At 43.7% G+C, this 21,652-nt stretch overlaps 2 protein-coding genes across 3 annotated transcripts in view; both read right to left on the bottom strand.

Moving 5' to 3' along the window:
- Positions 1-3,942, bottom strand: part of LOC308130901 (dedicator of cytokinesis protein 3-like) — a gene marked incomplete at its 5' end in the record, with an annotated part of 45,749 nt that extends 41,807 nt beyond the window's left edge. Inside the window, one exon of the mRNA XM_080497412.1 lies at positions 3,906-3,942. Coding sequence (XP_080353538.1) covers positions 3,906-3,942 — 37 coding nt within the window. The remainder of the gene's footprint in view (positions 1-3,905) is intronic.
- A 4,859-nt stretch (positions 3,943-8,801) lies between these two features.
- On the bottom strand, positions 8,802-21,651 carry dcaf1 (ddb1 and cul4 associated factor 1). 2 transcript variants are annotated; one of them, XM_080496607.1, is made up of 25 exons: positions 21,504-21,651; positions 20,251-20,371; positions 20,063-20,139; positions 19,912-19,985; positions 19,693-19,806; positions 19,328-19,465; positions 18,573-19,169; positions 17,877-17,978; positions 17,628-17,786; positions 17,288-17,467; positions 16,829-17,038; positions 16,522-16,691; positions 16,283-16,407; positions 15,816-16,051; positions 14,500-15,563; positions 14,206-14,404; positions 13,131-13,213; positions 12,572-12,656; positions 12,258-12,491; positions 11,934-12,027; positions 11,628-11,732; positions 11,368-11,441; positions 11,185-11,280; positions 10,841-11,111; positions 8,802-10,044 (listed from the first exon to the last, which is right to left on the bottom strand). In XM_080496607.1, the coding sequence occupies exons 2-25, from the start codon at positions 20,361-20,363 to the stop codon at positions 9,989-9,991; spliced, it is 4,656 nt and encodes a 1,551-aa protein (XP_080352733.1). In that variant the 5' UTR covers positions 20,364-20,371; positions 21,504-21,651; the 3' UTR covers positions 8,802-9,988. The 2 variants fall into 2 exon arrangements, with proteins under 2 accessions (XP_080352733.1, XP_080352732.1); XM_080496606.1 differs by having other exon boundaries at positions 8,802-10,047.
- Position 21,652: the final 1 nt, after the last annotated feature.

Genomic DNA, 21,652 nt, shown 5'->3' on the forward strand with positions numbered 1-21,652 from the left:
TGCCCATATTACATGCTGTCACTTCCTGAGAAATGTTTCAGTGCTGCATCTAATATTGTGAAGCTTAGCACAACGCATGCAGGGCCGGATGACCTTGCTTTAAATTAGTGATAGACACATACAGCATGGAACAGAACAACGGCCCACAGGGGAAACATGTTCTGCAGAGAAGTGCGAGAAGCCATCGAAATCCTGCCAGCACACCAGTAAACACTATTACAGCTTATAAATTGCATGCTGTATCTCTAAAACACCTGAGTGCTAATAGCACTTGTTTCATTAAAGAGGGCACAGTGCTCATCTGCATCACAGAAAATAAACACATTTTCCTGGGTTTCCCTATTTCTTCCAGTCTTAACTAGTACAACTAGAATGGAGTTACTTGGCGCGTGCATCGTAAACCGCTCCATAATCCAATGTGAGCATGTACACCATGAAGGCCGTGCTTTCCTAGCTTGAGTAATCCTGTCCCACATCCAGCCGAGTTAAAAATTACACAATGGTCTTTGGGTTTCGCCCACTGAGTCACGTAGTTCGGCACGACTTGAATGCACACTCACTTGCTGAGACACAGTCATGCTCGCTGAAGGATCTCTGCCACGGAGGCAGAGGAGCCTTTCTCCATATATGATTCCAAATTGTGTCCCAGAAATCCACTCAAGGCACCAAACTGCGTCTTCATAAAAGGCTTTTTTTTAATGTACATGCAGAAACACTGTCTTTTGTGCTACTGTGCCAGTAATTGAAGGCCCAGAAAACTATTACAGTAGTAAATGAACTTTAAAATCCAGCGCCTGCGATGAATCCGAGAAGTGTTCCCCCAAATGAGTCTCAGTAAACTTTCCACTGCAGATGAACTGTGAAGAAATGCTACTTTAGGCTAATCTCTCTGATCCCTCTCTCAGCTGAATATTCACTCTGTCGTTTGTTCTGTCATCAACACTTTTGATCCCAGAGTTGTCTATTTCAGATAATGGCTGGTCGGATTATCTTGTGTAAAGTCAGTGCTGCTGCTGCTGCTGCTGCTGCTGTTTGTTTCCTGGCTCTGTCCATGGGGCCACATATAAATCTGATTAGTTTCTCTTGTGCTCTCGTACATACGAGCTGACATGTTGACACTTTTTCACTTTGACTCACATAAAAGCACCACTTATAGAACTCTTTCAGGATGGATAAACTAGGAATAAATTAAGAAATTACACTGCGAAAAGATCTCGCTAGAATTACGCCAAATGTGTATATATCTGGCAATGTTTTCTTGTTTTAAGCAAGAAAATATATGAAAATGGTGAAGAAAGTTTTCTTTGCTATAATTCCTAATAGTAGCTCATAAATCCACAGGACTGCAACATTCAACAAATACTGCTTTATTAAACTTAGAGTTGGGGCAGAATGGAGCCATTCCCGGTTGACAAGGGTTTGTCAGAGCTGCAATAAATACTAAAGCTAAAAAATAAAAACTGAAATAAAACAAAGGCTGTCTATTTAAAGCAGATAAATTTCATTAAAAGCCCTTTTCTGTCTATTTGGTGGGGTCTAGCTTAGCTTATATCGGGATACAATTTCTTAAACAACTTATGTAATATAATCTCAAAACTGTGAAAAAGTAAAACAGGATGTATCATAAAAAGTTTCTATTAAAAGAAAATTCTACTAGATTATCAATAAATTAATGAATTAAAAAGCACATGATTTTCTGAGGGATAAGCTACAATCCTCATATTAGCCTACGCTATCAGACCAATCAATTAAACACAGAAAAAGTTGCTTTTTTACAGTCAGTCAAACAAATATTCTTTTTTAATTTATATGTATGTGCATTCCATCCCATTATCACAAATTTAATACAACGGAATGCCTGTCAATTATTTATAACATTTGCTAGTTACTAATCATTTATTTCACAACTTTCACAATCCTAAATAGAACATCACATGTTACATTTAGCTATTTCAGCTTTTAGGATATATTAATTGGGGAACTACATTATGAAAAGGATCGGAATTAGTATTTGAAGTTGGGCAGCACTGAACCGGATTCAATCACGGCCTTTGCTGAAACACTACAAGTGATTTACAAACTTACATTTCCTGCATAAGAACAAAATAATGACTAGATGGTGATTCTGTGAAAGCCATTAACGTTTCATGAGGTGGTCTTCAACTGCTTGCTTTTAAGGGAACCTATTAAGACAGTGCAGGAGAAAAAGAAAGGGAGGCCTCGCTGGTAGCTGTGGGGCGACAGCTCAGGTTCTTATATCGGTGCACTGGTAACACGGATGAGGGATGGTTTACGTTCAATGATGACAAAATACAAAAGAATGTATGGGGTTTGTAAATGTTTGCCACAAGTGTTCTCGATGGATGGAAATCAGATTTGAAGTTGGAGAGGAGCTGATAAACAAGGCACTGAAGCTGTACTGCAAGTCCACCAATAAGCTCAGCAGAGCGAGCCTCGTCTCCCGTGATGGTAGAGAAATATTAAGTCCAGCTTGTCAACATATTATTGGAGGGGGGAGAGGGGAAATTCACAGGTGTGATCCGTGGAACATTTACAAGGTACAGTATGTACTGTGCAGGTATACAGAGGGTGTTTTCCTGCATTTCAGCACCATGGACAGCGCCAGGTCACTCAGCACAGACTGCTGCAGACTGTTGCTCCCCCACACCAAAGTGCCTTCCTCACATATAAACCTCCACATGGATAGGTGGATAGATGAATGGATGGATGGATGGATGGATGGATGGATGGATGGATGGATGGATGGATGGATAGATGGATGAACAAACGATTAAATATGATGGATGTGCAAGCCTACCGGAAGCGCGATACTGTTGGGGCTATTCAGCTTGCAGTCTTTATGAAACGATCATGACGACTGTAAGGCCTCAAAACAAAGTGTGTATGTGTGGGTGTATGCATGTATGGGGGGGGGGGTTATCATGTGCAAGCCAGCATGAGAAGCCCTGCGAGTAAAACAAGCTGCAGAGCATCTGGACATGAGTCACTCTCCTAATGAAACCCCTCTATCGTGTAATCATATGCTATAGGCACTCTAACTGTGGCACCAGAAGTCAATTCAAAAAGACCCTATGTGATCTACTGGAGGTAGTTATGCCTCTTGTACGCATGTAATCATGTAAATGACCCTTCTTGTATTTCAAACTCTCTGTCTCTGCTGGGGTCAAAGTGCACACATGCATGGATGGCATGCAGAGTGTGGGCACAGTGTAGTCTGTGTCCCTGCAGCAGCAGCAGCAGCAGCAGTGTTGTTTTTTTCTCTGTCTACAGGTAGACTCCTGCCTCACTCCAGCCTACACCTGTTGGAGGGACGCAGTCACGACGCCCCCTTGTGGTTTTACCGTTAATAACGCTTTTTGTTCCCCTCCTCAACCCCCCCCCCCCCCCCCCCCCCCTTTTCCTGGTACGCTCACGAAAAGACTAAAATGCCACACTGACGCATTTTTTTTTTTTTTTTTTAGATAAAACCACAAAACCCGGAGGATAAAACCGAAAAGAAAGTGTAAGCGTGATGAAACGAGCCGCCTGCGGTTAGTGTGGAGACTGCGATGGCATCTTTAAGGTGGCGGGCTGTGGGCTGTATCATCCCACGCAATTTCCCTTTTCTATGCAGTCACTGGCCGTGTATTTCAGCCATTATAAGTGTATGTGTTTTTCATTGGGTGTAATGGGCTTGTATAAAGGCGATATCGCCAGCACAGCCTTAATGCGTAATGTGGATGAATATAAAAAAAAAAATAAAAAAAAACTGGGTGTTTCTCGCGCAAAAAATACAGCCATTACAATGCTGTGTGTGATTAAAGTCCGGTTTTTAAAAAAAGAAAAAAAAAAGCTAGAAAGCAAAACGTCAATTAGGGAATTAAAAAAAGCTGCAATTGACTCACCAACTCCGATTTTCTCATCCTCCGTAGGTATCCACATATTTGGTTATTTTTCCTCCAGCAGTGCAAGCCACATTATGTCGATATGGTGAGACGATGCTGCTAAAAAATAAAAAATAAAAAGAGAGAGAGAGAGAGGGAGAGAGAGCTGAAGGCTACAAATGATCCGGCTGCTCTCACGGGGACTACATGTCTCTGGATCCGCGCGTCTGCGTGCGCCAAATCAACTGTGGGTGAGAGGAAAAGACCACCAGAGCTTCAATATCTCCTGCTCTATTATGTCCCAGCGTGTGTCTCCAGTCTGATGCAGTCTCCGTGTCCACCTAATGTAACGCACACACGCATGCACGCACGCAAGAGGAGCAGGCAGCGCGCGCACGCACGCTCGTACGCGTTTTTTTAGTCTCCAGACGTTAAAATAAAAGATATTATTGCAGCTTTTTTTTCCCCCCACAGGAACGCAGGACATTTCTTCTTACTGTGGCTGATTTTTTAAAATATTTTTCTTCGTGGGTTTTTTTTTTTAAATTATTATTATTTTGCAGCCAGTCGCGCGCAGGTCCAACATCTGATCCACAATGTGCTGTTCGCCGCCAGGCCGGCCGGCCGGCAGGACGCTCGCTGCGGGGACCGAGCGCGCTAATTACGTGGTAATAAAGGTCGAGACGTCGTTCACCGGGTCGAGCTGTCAAGTTGGCGCGAGGAAATGCTGGGGAAAGCTGCAATATACCATAAGCTGCGCCATCTTCATGCTCGTCACATGACTTGTTTTGTCAACACTGATGTGTCAAGCGTTTGCAAATATATGCGCGCGCTCTCTCTCTCTCTCTCTCTCTCTCTCTCTCTCTCTCTCTCTCTCTCTCTCTCTGTCTCTCTCTCTCTCTCTCTCTCTCACCCTGCATGGCACTTCCATCCATCACCAACACAAACTGCATTTTCTCCGAAGCAGGCTGGCAGTCTGCCTCTCTCTTTGAGATTGAATGTGTTACTTTGGGGTTGGACATTAAAAGAAAAAAAAAAAAAAAAAACACCTCCCGGTTGAGTCATTTGAAAGAAATCCACCAGCTACCAGCAATGCTTTGTCATAGTGCAGTCACGCTTCCACACAGAGGACATGCAACCAGTGTTACCCTTTGGATTTGATTGATAGTGTTTCAAAGCGGGTTTCCCATTCGACCTTCCCATCGCACCACTGCTGGCTGACACGGAGATGTGATTCACATTAAATAAATGATCATGTGTGGCATCTCAAATGTCAATTGTCATATTTTATTCACCTGTGACCTATTCTTGATAATGGCTGCAGGTTGTACGGACGAGCTGAGGAGCAAAGGTGCGGTTATGACTTGAAACGCCACTTGGAATTTCGCCCGTGAACATGATTAGTTTCTAAATTTAATAACAGCCTTTATTTAGTGGTTCTTGTTCTCATAAATATTGACAAGATCACCGTTTCTTTGTTCGTCAAATGCATTGATTTAGTCTAAATATCCATTTTACAGAAGGAAGTTAGTCATGAACTGTTACAACTCAATAAGAAAGGTTGGGACATTGTGCTGAATGAAGGTTTGACAACAGCTTACTAATTCACCAAAAAGAAATCACATGGAAGGCAAGCAAGGTTGGACATTTGTTGCCATGAACGGCTTCAGAGAGACAGCGTAAACACCTTTTCCACATTCAACAACATAAAAAAAATGTAGATTTGTTTGTAGTTTGTTTATCCTACATGAGCATGATTTTCACAGGAAGGCAAAGCGAGACAAGGCAAGGCAAATGTATTTATGGAGCACCATTCAAACGCAGGACAATTCACAGTGCTTTACAAAGAAATGAAAGAAATACATAAAAACTTTACAAAGACATAAGAAATATATTAATAATAGAAATGAAAGATACAAACAGCATGAATGCTTTAAAAACATCAAAAAAAGGTTGAATAAATAAGGTAAGAGATTTAATAAGATACATTTAATTAAGTAAAATAAAATCTATTGTTTATTTGAAAGCCTGTGCAAATAAGAATGTCTGTACTCCTGATTTAAAAGAAGTGAGCGTGTCAAGCAGTCTTCAGGTGTTCAGGAAGTTGAAGAATGTGTGAATTGTGGTTCGATTCAAACTGTTCATTTACGTACCACTCAATAAGGAAGGGACAGCAAATGAGGATAGAAACGATGCAAATCTTGTATTCAAACAGAGAACAAATGACATGTTGAAAGATTTATTTTCAATAAATACATTATTCTTTATATACATTAACAACATGTTGCCATGATTGGGCATTTGACATCGGGTAACATTTGGTCTTTGGATCGTCGAGTCTGTCTGAAGTAGACCGAAAAGCGGTGCGTGAATGTAAAAACCTTGAGTCAAACCTCCATCAAGCAAAATAAAAACGTGGACGTAAAGGAACACAATCTGAAAACACAGCGATGTCCTTTTTTGTGGGGGGGGGGTTGTTTCTGGAAGCTGCAGTTGCTGTTTGTGGATTATAAATTCGAGGGACCGCTCCACTTGTTATCAGCACAGATTTCAAAAGCCATGGGGGCTGCATTAGTGCTTTAAGGCATGGGCAGCTTACACAAGTGGAAAAAGGCGCGATCCATTGTGGAAGGATAAGGAGGTCTTGGCGGTATGTGCTGCCTTCCAGCAAACATCTCTTTCAAGGAAGGTATTGGATATTTCAGCCAGACAATTGTGGACTACAGCTGGCATCCATCACACCAGAGTGGCTCCACAGTAGAAGAGTCCGGCTGCTCATCACACAGAGAGAACATGGAAACTCTCTAGGTTTAGAGCCATATAAAAATCACTGGATCATGTTTGCATTTGTATTCACACCTTCGAAACCTGAATCAATGTTGCACAAAACACTGGCAAGAAAATAAGTATAAAACCCAGACAGTACTTTTTAGGCTTCAAAGTGAATTCCTGATGTTGAAATAAAGTTTGTTTCTGGATAAAAATCCAAATCTGTCTATTTGACTGTTGGCTAATTGATTTGCAGTGTAATGGCGTGCGGGTGTGCATTTGTTTGTTGCTATTGATTTAGTTGGGACATGTGCACAATATACCCACACAGTGACTGACTGCATGGCATAAGAGGGTGTCATAAAGTGAGTCAGTGCTGTTAAGAAGAAAAAAGAAAAAAGAAAAAAAGTCTATGGGGTGATGACTAACACAAGGAACATCAGCTTTCTTGAAAAATGTCAAGAGTTTGTCTTTGATCACATGCCAATAATTTCACTGTAGATAAAGGGAAGAGAGTTGAAAGCCAGGGAATAAACTCAATAAACACAACACAACACCCCCAAGTACCGGTAATGCTTCCTCTTTAAGATTTTGCTTTGCCAGACCTTAAGTTGATGTTGGTGCCTTAAAAACAGATGACTATGCAGCCGTCTGATTAGAGATCTGTCAAAGCATGTCTCACTCGCTGCTCGGTTTACGTCTGGTCATTTTGGTGAATTAAGCCGTCTCGTCCTATAGACACAGCCATCATGACGAGAACAACAAATAAATAAATGGAGTGATCTGGTGAATATTGAGCGTCCGGTGAGTTTGATGTAGTGTGGGAGGGAGGGCAGTATTCAGCAGGGTAATTTCTCTACATCACAGCGAGGCTGTGACTGACTCCCATCTGTCTATTACTTCAAGTGGAACACTGTGGGCGGTGTTCCAATCACATACATAAAGCTGGGGGAGTGTGGGGCGTTTTATCAGCTAAATATGCATCCCGGATAATAAACGTTTACAAAAATATAAATTCGATGAAAGACTTCAACCTGCCTCACAGTACATGGACTTAAATAGAATAAAACAAGGGCAAACTGTAAAAGTGCCATTAAATGGACATTTTTCATTTTGATATTCAAGAAAGACTTCTTGTTCTAAAGGCTTTTTTTTTTTTTTTTTTTGGACACTTTTTCTGTGTTGCAGCTACATTTAGCTGGCGCTCTGATGCAGCAGCACTATGAGGATGAAACACTGGTTCACTGCAAACAGTGGCTGCCTGATCCAGTGAGAGCCGCTATCCGTTTCCACGCTCCCAAAGCCAGCGGACAATAAGACGCAGCAGAGGAGGTAATAAGAAGCATGTCCCAATCCTGATTTGATCATCTGGTGTGAAACAAATTGAATTTCACAAAATAAGCAAAGGTAATGCAAAAGAAACAAAGCATTGACCAATGACATACACATCTAAAGAAATGTAAATGGTTGAATGTTTAAAAGTGAAGGATGGCACAGTAGGTTCATTTTCTTGACCTCTGTAGGTAATTAAGCCAAAACACTCGACTGTCCATTTACATAATACCACATGTGAACATTTTAAGCTGAAAGCTTGATAATTCATTTGATTTACATGGTTCAAGTCTTCCCTAAAACTTGCATTCAGACCACATGGACTAATTGAAAAATAAATAAATAAATAAAATGGCAGAAATGTGTGGATTTCTTACTTGAAACAAAGAGCAGCGTAAAGGAGCATTCCACTCAGATAGTTGTAGGACTGAAGTCGATTTTTATGGAATCCAGTTTTTTAAGCTTCCAGAGGGATTGGATTTTTTCCATACAAAATAGATAATAATGTTGCTTTACTTCCAAGATTGGCCTGTACTTCAGATTTTATAGAGGAAACACTGAAAGAACACAGCCTATTTGATTTAGTCTGTTAATGTCTCCTGTGTTGAGAGTTGTAAGGCTCAAAGGTTTTCTTCAGTAAAACGTTTGGTGCTGTTAAATCAACGCGGCAATCACTTTTATGAGTCAATACCTTCGTATTAGTTTCCCCTTTGGCATGTGTCCTTGCACCTTTTTTTTTCTTTTTAAAAACAATGCTCAGATAATTTCAACAAAAATCACACCCAAGGCCGAAAAGTAATTTTTTCCTTTTTTATTTATAGTAAAAATACTTTAGATACATACAAGCTGTACATAAAACTGTCTCAAGAAAATCCAAACAAACATTTTCTCAAAGGGAAAGAAAATAGGCAAAATTAATAGGCACAATTCAAAAACATGAGAATTATGAAACGTTTGCACTGTGCATCCTTTTATTTTTCTTCTTCTTCTTCTCAAGATGTTGACTGTCTAAAGCTCACTGCCTCATCAGAGGAAACACATTTTGCTATATGTGGACCACCGCTGCACACTTCCAAGAATTTGTATCATATTAACACATCACATTCTACTGAACCAAACTTCTTCTAGCAGGACTTGATGTTACGTTCCCGTCGTAAAGCAGGACCTGTATGTACGAGAGCCCGGGTTGGATTGCCGTACAGGCCTGTGAGCAGCAGAACAACAACAACGTGCGGCAGAGCTTTGGAAGCCCCTTTAGGTTTGTGGAGCTGACAGAGAGCAGGTGCAAAGATTTGTGACAGCGTCCTCACGACACGACCCCTTTTAATTTCCTTCATTCACATCGTGAAATCAGGAGGAGAATGGCACTGCACTGCGTGTGTGTGTGTGTATGTGTGTGTGTGTGTGTACACAACACCTGATGAACCGTCAGCAACATGATAGCCGCCCAAATCAATGCTTCAGGACTTTTTGGTGATTATTTCAGGCGATCTGGTACAAGTGCAAGCTTGAGAGCGCTCCAAATAATCAGCCACGCCGAAGCAGCCCTGCAACAAAAGCCTTTCCCTCCCCCTAACAAAGACTCACTAAACCAATCAGAGGCTTCCAAAGTGCCAGGATCAATATCAAATGAAGAGGCTACTTTAAAAAGCGGTTAATGTGATAAAAAAACAAAACAAAAACAAAAAAAAACCTTTTTGTACCTCAACTACATCTCAATCCTCATCAAGCTCACATCTGTATTATAAAACTATAAACGCATACAATCTTTTTCCTCCCCCAAACAGCAAGTTAATTTGTGTGCAGTCTCTCCACTCGATCTGTGCGAGCTGCTTCTTCCTTTGTCTTGTCACTCAAAGTGTGCAAACATCGACTGTTTCAAACCGCCAGTCCTCCAACTCGTCTCCCACCTTCCCTGCTGATGATCTGCTCTTTTCCCTGCGTGCCGTTCCGCCGTCTTTGAATCGGGGATCTTGACACGTCGTCCGGGTCCCCGGGTGCCCTCACTCATTCAGGGATAGGATGATGTCGTCCTCGAGGTCGGAGTTGTCGGAGCTGTCTGCTTGTGCGACAGACAAACAGCAGATTCAGAAACGTGGGAATACGGAGCTTTTCTGCTGAGTAGGCCAGTGGGTGATGAGCGAAACTGACAAAATGGCAAAAAAAACAAAGCCGATTTGGCACAATGTGGAGCTGCTCTACACCCCTTTCACCTAATTCCTTTTTTCTTTTTTTTAATGTTGCTTCTTCTGTCAGTGGTACGATGAAACTAACACAGCAGCAGTTTTTAAATTCCACTGAGAACATTTCCTCAGTATGACCAGACAAGCATGCAAACAAAGAAACTGAACGAAGCCCCAGAGCTGCATCAGTTATTTAGATTCCACTATCTTACTTTGTTCTTTATATTCCTAAACTGTTGTGGCGTGGAATAATTAATCATCTCTAATCACCTTCTGTCCTCGTGAAAAATGAGTTAAGGCTGCGCTGTGCATATTTGAAAGGATACAAATACTCTTTGATGAGAACTCTATACAAACGAACAGTTTCTAATCTGGTGTGTGGGATGACCTTAAAATTTTAAATGACAATGGTCAGCACAATTAACCAATAGTTTCAATTTATTCTTGGAGAATTACACTGTTTTAGGAACCGTCGTAGATGAGGAACAAAACACTGAGGCCAGAGATCAGAGAAGCAGCAGTAAAAGCTTATTTCTAATGTAGCAACATCAAAGTTTTTTTTTTTTAAATATCCGGATGCAACAAAGTTCAAAGACTTGTTTTTGGTTTTTTTGAGTGCCATTTTAAAGATCGATGACGTTCAACACATCCTGAAGTTGAAGCACCACTCACCATTGTCCCCATCCAGATCAATATCGTCGTTATCAGAATCATCCTCGTCGTCGTCGTCGTCATCGTCGTCGTCATCCCCGACGTCGACGTCCTCCTCGAGAAGACGAGCCACCTCCTCGTCAGAGGGGGAGAGCTCATTCACGTCATCCTCTTCATCATCGTCGTCCTCCCCTCCGTTTTCGTTCTCCAGCTCGGCGATGAGGGGATCCGTATCGATGTCATCGTCTGAATCGTCGTCGTCATCGTCGTCTTCCTCCTGATCGTCATCCTCCTAAAGCAGAGCAAAGAATTAACTGTCGGACTGACGACTATTCGGAGAGTGTTTTAATTCATCGGCATCGAACCTGATCCTCTTCATCCTCCTCCTCTTCCTCTGCAAGCCGCTGCCGACCCACTTCATACAGTCGGCACACCGTGTCGGTGTTGACCGAGTCCTGGTTCTGTGAGCGAACGAGCACGGCACTTTAATATCCTCCAAGGAAAGTTTCACAACTTTAGGACAAGTAGTATGATGAAGAACAGTTTACCTCAATCACAGCAAGGTAGCAGTCTTTTGTGTCTGTGCAAAGGTCAAATATGTTCCTCTTGACGTCAATGGTGGCTGAAGAAAAAAACCAAAAGGAGGAACGTGTCAACTTGTGAAAATGTACAGATGCGCATATGTAATAGATCACAAGACAAAGGTCACTACCACAACAAAATAGAGCAAGACATGCTCAATAGTGCTACATGTTAAAAACAAAATTAAAAGGTTACTTTTCCAAACAAAAACAAAAAAAGCCCTCACCAATGGGTTTGTAGTCCGTGGCGTTGAAAGTCCTGAACGAAGACCCAAATGGACTTTTCATCTGCATTTCCATCATGTCGTCTTCATCATCAGCCTGCAACATTGCTGCAAAAACAGGAGAGTGAATACAAACCCGAGCAGTGTGAGCTGGTTGGCTCTGGCCGTGGATCCTGAGAGGATCAAGCGGTGGCGACACGAGATGACGGCAGGCCAAACATGTCATTAAACACACCTCACACCGGCGGCAGGCTTCATGGATTAACACTTCCCATGGATTAACATTTCCCATCGTGCTCCTGTATTTACCTCCATAGATGACGGTGCCGTTGTTGTTGAAGACGATCCTGCACTGGTCCAGAGCGGGAACCGTGTGGAGGAGGTGGAAGGTCCGCAGGTCCCACTGAAGAGCTCAGCTAAGGATCGTGACACTCCTTCACATTTAGATCAACCAAATCTGCTGGTGATTGATGGAGCTAACCACACAATGACGGGATTAAATTCACCCTTTGGGCAATTTAAGACCTTTTTTTTAAAATCACCAATACAATCGTTTGTTTTTTTCTCAGGTGAAGTTATTGTATTTCGTGTTGCATTTTACAATCCTGCAACGTTCTCAAGTGTGAAGGATACAATTTCTGTGTTGACGATGACTTCCAGGCCGTTGGGGTGAAAAACGCCGCTGATGTTCATGTTGAACTTGTCAAACTTGTGGATGGCCTGAGCCGTGCGGACGTCCCACAGCACACCATCGTTCAGCACCAGGTCGTCTGTGGGGTTGAAGGTGGCACAGTTCCTCTTGTAGTTGTTGGCCAGGTCAGGGTTGTTCAGAGTCAGAGTCACCTGACCTGTTTGGATGTCATAAATCTGATGACGAAAAGAAAAACAAAATGGGATCAGCATTCAACCTATGCACGTGCACGTCTGTGCTTTTTGACTCTGCTTACCCGCGCTATGTGTTCCTTCGTTCCAATGACGCGGTCTTGTGAAAGCTTACTGAATTCCACATAATGGTCACCCAAAAAGGAATTCCTGAAGACAACAAAAGCAGCTTGTGAACATTAAATTGAAGACACAGAGCCAGTGTGAGTGCTGCAGCGGAGCGCCTTAAACCATATAATTGCATAAAGACTTTGCAGAAGACTCAGCAGTGTGCAAGTATTGCCTTGGTGAAACTGTGCGGATGAATGAAGGCAAGTGCTTGTGCTCCATGGACTGAAGACTGCGGCCCCGAGGCGGTTAGCGTGCATAATTAAACAGCATGTCATCTTCTGTTGGCAGCTCCCTCTTTTGACAGACTAAAGCTGCTGAACCACCGGCCAGAGAGGACCACATACATGAAGGCAGTGGGATCACACACAGGTGTGCTCTCCTACTGAACTTCTGTGGCTTGACGACGCGACGGAGTGGCTTTCTGCCAAATTCACACTTCAGTCTACATAATCCACGAACCCATAATGTGGCGGGTCACAAGTCTCAATTCTGAGCAGTGAAAACACAACTTACTTCATGATGAACACTGATTTCATGCCCCACAGAGCCGAGAGAGGGTAACTCCAAGAGGCTGAGGTTAAGAGCAGAGAACCATCCTGAAAAAATGAGAATGAAGGTTACAGCGCCCTTGTTGTTCATATAATGTTAATTTCTTTGTAAGCCCCCTTCTGTTTCTCCCTCAAAAACTAGCAACTATGAATAGGCAAACAATTTCAATTTCAAAAGATTAACTAGTGAATCTAAAAACCTGAATTGGTGTGATTGTTGGTTTGAAGTTTCTTTGCTGCAGATTCCCAGTGAACCAGATGATTGCATACACAGCAACTATTTAAGTTCAGCAGTCATGATCCAGTTTCCCTGCAAAGTTTTGACATAATCCTGCAGCCACTGTTTCTTTTTATAGTAGGAGCTCCTTAATTATTGATGCAGAGCTCAAAGGTCTAAAGCAGGTTTGTATGTCCGCAGATCATGCAAAAGGTTGTGAAAAGAGTGTGCAACCATGTGATGACGACTTCAAACTTTCAGTTATGCTCTACACAAACAGAAAAACACTTCTTTTATACTTCCATGAGTTCAGTGCAATCCACCCAGACTGATGCTCTAAATCAGTATTCATTAAATTGTGTGAGGGTCACCTATTGTAAATCACAGTTGGAGTCCAGAGGCACTCATGCCAGTTAGAGGCTTTTTACCAGAAAGCTGGAAGCTCTTCACCTAGTCTGCAACTGCTCTGCAGAATATACAGAAACTAACACTTATTTTATCATTCTAATTCATTCCATATACAACAAATTCAGCGATTAAAAGGCCGTAAAACAGGTGTCACATATCCTTTCTTCAAAAACCTCCACCTTTTCGGTTATTCGCTTCTAATCTCCACACCCCCCTCCCTGAGCTGCTGCGGTAGCAGAAACATCAGTCAGAAATAAGGATGTAATGAACATATGGTACAAATCAATGGATCTGTGCTTGGAGAGAAAAAAAAAAAATTCTCCATCTCCATCAGCGATTGTCAAAAGCACTGCAGGTAAGGAAAGGCTGAACGCAATTTGCCACCGTCGATGTGCGAGTGTCTTTCTCTACTGACCCGTGAGGGCTCCAGGTGAGTGATGGCTGAACTGTGACAGCTGTAGCTGGCTTCCTCCTGGCCTGTAAACACGTTGTAGAGTTTGAGCTGCCCTGTGCACGTCCCGAGCATCAGGAACCGCTCGCGAGCTGAGAAGGCACAACACATGAATCCGCTCTCATCTTCGTCTGCCTCTCTGAACACGGAGATGGGCCGAAACCTGGGAGGGGAAAAAAGAATATCAAACAATTGATGTTGTGACATACTGGCAAAAGTCGATCCAGTGGAAATTGTGAAGGGAGCAAAGGCTCCTACCTGCTGAAAATGAGATGTCTGTCAAAGCATCCGCCATCTACGCCTCCGTATTTGGGGTAGATGACCCGCCGTGTGTGTCGGGATGTGAAGTTGATGGGGGCCTGGCGTCTCTGTTTGGGCTCAGGACACTGATGAGGGGTGAAGAGAGAGAAAGGCGGGCAGGTGGCAACAGGGTTCTTACAGCGTGCGTGCTGTTCCCTCAAGTACTCCGTGATAATGCTGTCCAGTGCGGGAGGGGAGGGGAGGTGTCTGTCAAACTGTTTCTTCATGGCGGGGCTCTGGCTGAAGGCCCCGTGGTCCGACTTCTGCCGGAGCACTCGAGTCTTCTTGCAGCTCACTGTGCTACAGGGTGTCTGTCGCTCACGGGAGAAAACAATTCGCCCGATGAGCGGAGAGCTGTGGTTACAGTGGGGGACAGATGATGAAGCGGAGGCAGCAGAGGAAGCAGAGCTTTGAGATGTAGAAGGACGCGGCTGCTGATGACCGGTGCCTGGAGAAGTGGAATGACTCCCGAGTCTTGACCCAACACCGTTGGCCAGCCGTGGGGTGCGTGGCAGAGTAGTGACAGGAGAGGCGGGTGGGGGAGGGGCGACGGCAGGGAAAGCAGAGGCCGAGTGGGACGAGTGAGACAGGCACGCCATCGGGAGGTCCGCCTCCTTGGTGAGTGCAGTGGCCGTGTCATTGAGGCCTTTGGCCACAAGGTGGTTCCGAATGAGCAGCAGCAGCTCTTTCTCAGGGAAGGTGATCCTGGACTGTGCGACCACGCTGGCCCTCTGCAGCCAGGCCAGAGACACATCTGTGCCGATCAGCAGAGGCTTCCCTGAGATCCGTTCGATCAGCTCCGCAGCAAACTTGCAGAACTTGACATGTTCGCTGCGTTTGTCCTGCAGCACCGGCTCCTTCATCAGCTGCTGGATGTGTCCGCTGCTGAACAAAGGCAGTTTGCTGATGATCTGCCGGACAGAGCTGGAGCGAGATAGACCCACCAGAGCTTTACAGGCCAGAGCTCGGATCTGATCAGCATCCGTAATGGGCATCTTCACCGTCAGCAGGGACAGCAGCACCTAGAGGACAGCCAGAGAATGCAAGTAAACAACTGTTGACAGAAAAGTTTTACTTTTATCAAGGCCAATACTTTCTGTGAGGGGGAAATGAACTTGAAATGTGTGACAAGAAATCATTTGAACAATGTTTCATATCGTGAACAAAGGTGTGACCTGTTCCACACAATGAAAAATTGTCTCACCTCCACTAAAACAAAAATCACATCACTTTAAACGATAAGATCTTGTGAGTGCACCATGCGTGGAGTGTACCTTGATGCCGTTGTTGGATTGCACCACGTTCCACATCTTTATGAGCACGTTCTCGCTGGCCTTGCTCTGCTGGGGCAGGCGACGGCGGGGGGTACCTGCAATGAATTTGCCAATGCTGGACATGCGTTTGTCTGGAGCGCAGACGCAGTTGATGACGACCTGCAGAGCAGATTTCTGAATCTCGGCGTCGTTCACAAATACCTCTCCCTCTGCCACAGCCAGAACTATACTCATCCCTAAGGAGAAAATACCAACAGATTATTGGAAACCTAAAAGAAAAGTAACAGTTTTCTTCAGTCAGATACTCAATTTAATTCATTCTTTATGAAAAACTCTATTAATGTCCTGAGAACAACAGCTGGTAGGACCACCAAATGATGACTAAATGCTACCAAGGCCATTATAATGTGTAAACGTTCAATGACCGGGGTGGAAGTGAGATTGTGTCGCACACTGCAAATACCTACCGACAGTAGAAACCGTGGATCCTCCCTCATCAAACACAGCAACTGCTTCTGACAACAGCAGCTGGGTCTTTGGCACAACTGTGAGGATACTCAGGATGTCAAGAGCATAACGCACCGTATCACTCCTGCAGGGAAAGGGAAATAACAGTCACTACATCTTTAGTCCATCTACGGATGGAAACTGTTCAAATAAAAATGGCCTTAGACGGGGTATGAGAAAACTAAGGCTTAGTCTGTACCTTCCATAGTATGTTCTCCAATCACAGGCGATGGAGATAAGCTGCAGGAGAAGTTGGACACATGACAGCTTGTGAAAGACCTCAGCAGGCTCCCAGTACAGTCTGAGTGGGCCGTACTCTATGAGAAACTCCATCATTTCCACCACCTGCTCACGGCTATAACTGACAGCCTGAGGAAAGGATTACAAACACAAATATACTTTTTAATTAATTGAGCACCAACAGAGCACACATGAGATCTCTATTGTTAGAAAATGAGTAAATGGTGCAGGTATGTATATGGAGATTGTTTTTGTCGGCAGAGTACCTTGTAGTAAGGCTGCGAGTGAATTGGGGCGCCGCCCTCTGTGCGCTGCAGCGACTGCTTCACCTGCTCCACCTTGATTGCCAGATGGGCCTCAAAGTACCTGCGCAGGGCCATGCAGGTGTGCTTGGCTGTCTGCCTGCTGGAGAAAATCTCATCATCGCTCAGCAGCGCCCCCTGGTCCTCAGGATTCAGGATTTCCAGTGTGCTCACCTGAAAGCAGCCAGTTCATGTCAAATTAGTGCTGAGCTACAACTGGATATTGCATCAACTGCTGAGTTATTCTGTGCGTGACAAGTATATCATTACAAATTGGGAAGCCAAAGTGACAAGTTGTCAGAAATAAGATCAACTCGAGGGGAATACAGATACCTTGGAAAACCTCTGAAGTACAGAAACAAGTACTTTGTTAGTTCCCACCTCTGACAGAAGATTGTAGTGACGACGGTGAGTTTGATTTACCAGATTCACAAGGCGTCGGAGCCCGTCCTGCTTGTCGAAAAGCTCCAGGACGGCACGGAAAGAGAAGGAGATGGAGAAGAACATGGTGGCGTGGCAGCAGCCAGACGCATGTGAGCACTCCAGCAGCCACAGCGTGTAACCAACCACATCTGACAGGATGGAGTGGGGCAACATGCATACCTGGAGAGAGGGAGACACAGCCATGAATAAAAATCGAAACCACCATCATATTACGTGTCTTTTTTTTTGTAGTCAATTTGATTCAATACACCAATCTGAGAAAGACGATTTATAGCACAATTATAATTATCTAGCGCATAACATCAAGTCTTTTAAATACCCTTTCCATGGCGTCCTGGTTATAGGCAAGGTAGTAGAGGCACAGCGACACTCCAGTAGCAGCCATTGAGGGCCGGGGGATTTCCAGCAACTTCTGAACTCCCCCATGAGCGACAAACTCGGCAGCAAACTTCTTGTGCAACAGCAGAGAGGCCAGATACTGCAAAGAGGCAACAATAGTCAACTCTTGAGGAGCTTTTTGTTGAATTCAAACAGCACAGAGGAGTGATTACAGGTAGATAGTGTTTACCTTGAGGGCCTCAAAGGTGAGCTGCACATCATTGGTCTGCTTTAGATCCATATAATGCATGAGTAATTCACGAGCTCCCATCTGCATGAACACCGCCAGCAGCTGCAGGGCGGAGGAGGAAATCACATCAATTTGCTTTCCTATAAAAATCACTAAATGGCAAACGGCAAGATTTATGGTTCAGCGTCCAAGAAACAAAGCCCACTAATCTTAAACATCTCCGGTATAAATGCAAATTACGCAGCGTCTTAAAAGCACTTTTTTTTTTTATAACATGTGAGGAGATTAACGTTTTGGTTATCAAACACTGACACCTGCTGGTAAATTTGTGGCAAAACAAGAGACACAAATCACAGATCAAATAAATAACGCAGCTGCATGTGCTCCATACTTTTCTATGCAACAAAATTCTTTTTATTAAAATGATGTCATGGTTTTACCCACGGGAAAAAGGCTGTATAGACTTTTTGTGCTTTTTCTATTTTATAAACTTTTTGTTATATACACTCAGTCCCATGTCAATGAAAATCTTCAAACCTCCAATCCAGGAAGATAAAACATTTCTGGCTTCATACATTTTTTTTTTACATAAACATTGTTCTCTATAAAAGTTATTTTTTTTCTTTTTTAATGGGCTCACACAGTACTCAGTCAATCACAGCAGCTCTGTTTCAGAGGCAATGGGAGAGGACTAACCTCCTGATATTCTCCCAGTGGAGTGAGATACTGCAGGATGAGCCGCTGCTCGATCTCTGGGGTCAGAGGATACAGATGATAGTTGTTGCCAATCACCCAGGGGCTCATCTCAGTCCAGCTGCTGTTGGAGAGCTCACTGAAGGTCCTCTCTGGCTCTGGCAGGGAGAAATTCAACTTGTGTTTTGAAGCCCTGCCACTCTCCCTGTCTGCTCTGCGTTTAAAGTAGCCGCTGCCATCAGACATGCCTTGGTGCGTCAGCAAACTCGGGGCAGACATCGGCTTCATCATGGTTTTAGCGGCCGAGTTGGCGCGGCTGCTGGTCTTGTGAGGAGAGTTCAGACGGAAGGAAAGCTCGTTTTCAGGCTCAATGGATGAGTAATTCAGTTCGCCATCTTCCTCGGGCCCCAGTCCTTCTTTTTCAGCACCGTTTTTGCCCGGTGTGAAGGACTTCTCTTCAAAGCCCCCATCAACAGTCTCCTCATCTAAAGTTAGCAGAGGCTCACTCAGAGTTTTTCTGGGACTCGGACGTTTGATTTCCCTTTTATTCTCAGCATCTTTGTCCTGAAGCTCGCGCAACCGATGCAGCATCAAAGGCACCTGTTAAAAGTGAAGCAGAAAACACAAGGCGATGACGGCTGCTGCTTGACGTCGCCTCCTGCTGGTTATGACAAGAGTTTCGATTGTAGTATCTTGACAATCACCACATGCAGTCACATTTTCATGACATTTTGATGCAGCAGACACTTCCTACTGACCAGAACAGAGTTCTCCTCTCTGTAGTTTGCGGCAATGTCCTGATTCTCCATCGCACCAGCCAACAAGCCGGTGGCATAGATTCTGAGGGGCTGCTCGGCCTCCTGAGCCCACTTAAACAGTCTTTCGACTATCCCCTCCTGAAAAGAGGTGAAATATATAAAAGGAGCAATATGAATAGCAGCTTTCAAATCAGGAATGGAAAACAAAAAAGGACAGGGATTAGTAAAGATGAGATTTATAAATGACTGACTCATGTGTGGTGACTTATTTTACTCTGATGCATCTTCATAGCAGCAACATTACAGGCCACCAAAACGGCGTTCTTTAGACCATGGTCTTCTACTAAACTCAGAAAAACCAATACCTTTTCTTGAAAGACCACAGCAGTTTCCAGTCCAGGCATGATGTTCTGAAGGAGGCGACAAGCTGCTGCGTTCAGGGAAAATTCTCTGCTGGTCATCACGTAACTGTTCACCAACTAAAAGAGAGAAGATTCTTTTAAATGCCATCTTTTCAACTGAGCACTTTAAAACTGCATCATATTCGAAAGGATGAAGAAGAAAAGGTATTCATCAATTCTTACTGTGTTCATGAAGTCGTCGTTCTTGAACAAGATCTTGAGGAGGTGCCCTAACACACATTCTGGATCAGCTCTCCCTACGGACAAGAGAAAAATTTGAAAATAATACGGCAGAACTTTCACATCCTGTATTTCTTATAAACTTCGTTCATACCTGGGTGTCGATCATCAAAAGGGTCGGGGTCGGCTTTGTGGTACTCCTCCGTCTCTTTTTCAACAAGTTCTGATATTCTGAATATGAAATCACACAGATACAATTTTATCTTCTTTAAAAAAAAAAAAAAAAAGAAGATTTAATTCTTCCTAATCACATTTCAATAACTGTGAATCCGGCATTCTTACTTAGTGAGGAGGGCAACCAGCTCCTGTGTGCCTCCCTGTTGCTCCCTCTCCCACTGCTCCAGGAGAGCAGTCAGCTCTGCCTTCGAGTCCACGCTGGCAGATGCCGACGCCATGGTGCAGCCTGTGAGGGAGGCATTCAGTTAATAAAAGTATTACAACATTATACAGGTTTTGAAGACTTTCTGATGACAAATTAGAGTTATCATAATTTCTTTGGCCTGAAAGAGAGTGAATGACACGTTGAATGTTTCCAACTTTAATTTCAACTTCACCTTAATATCTTTGCAATTATGATCCAGGGATGAACTGTGTGCATCCTCATTAGATTTCCTGAACAGATGCAGTGATTTTTGTTTTCCCTGTGCATAACAAGATCATTGTGCAGTGGTTCTTCGCATTTAATAACAGGTTCAAATCAGTATTTTAGTGTAAATTCCATGATACAAATTTTGTCGGGAATTTTTCTTTTTTGTCAGGCTGCAAAGGTGAAAAATTGGTGAGGGCTCTCGCCACACAGTGATAAGGTCAAGGGTTCAAATACCAGCCAGACCTTCGAGGTGCACTAGTTTAAAGTCCAAAAACATGCATGCGAGGTTAATTGGTGATCCTAAATTGCCTCGAGGTGTGAATGTCTGTCTCTGTGTTTGCCCTGTTATGGACTGGCGTTATTATAGTGAACGGCCGCCGCGGATAGTAATCTTTGCGTCTTGCCACTAAGGCAGGCTGAACATTTAGCGCCATCAAAACATAAAAGCAGGGCTTCAATCATGCGAAAGTCATATATATATATATATATATATTTTTTTTTTTTTTTTTTTTTTTTATCGTGAATCCAAACATGATTCGCTCCGTCTGGCTCAACTGTCAAAACTTATATAAGCATGGCGTTATACCGTCTTCGCTTGTCAAACAACTGGCGTAGCAGCTACAACTTTAACCCAGCCACTTGGGTTATTTAACTTATATCAACACTTCAACGTTCCAGTGAACTCAGCGGACACCACCTGTTTCCATGTTTGGCTGGCTACATCGGCTAAACAAGGAAGCTCCGAGCTAGCAGCGCACCTGTGGTCGCTTATGTTAGATTAAATACGACAGTTCACATCGTGCACGGACTGTTCGAACATGACCAGTTTAAAATGTTTGACATCCATCAATCACGAGAAGAGGAAACATGCCGACACATGTATCAGAGGAACGAGCAGGAGGCATCACAGGTGAAACTAGCCAGTTAGCTCGCGTGCTAACTTTACCTCGTTATTCCGCTCAGTTCTTCGCTCAATTTCCGCCAAATCCACCAAGTCTTGGGTCCGCGGATATCAGTCCGACCTCGGTCGCTGTAGGGGAGTATCAGCACATGTACGAGCGCTTCACAGCCGAGGTTTAATGAGCCTTTTTGTAG

Source organism: Blennius ocellaris (genome assembly GCF_963422515.1).
Source record: "Blennius ocellaris genome assembly, chromosome: 5".
Taxonomy (NCBI): Eukaryota; Metazoa; Chordata; class Actinopteri; order Blenniiformes; family Blenniidae; genus Blennius; species Blennius ocellaris.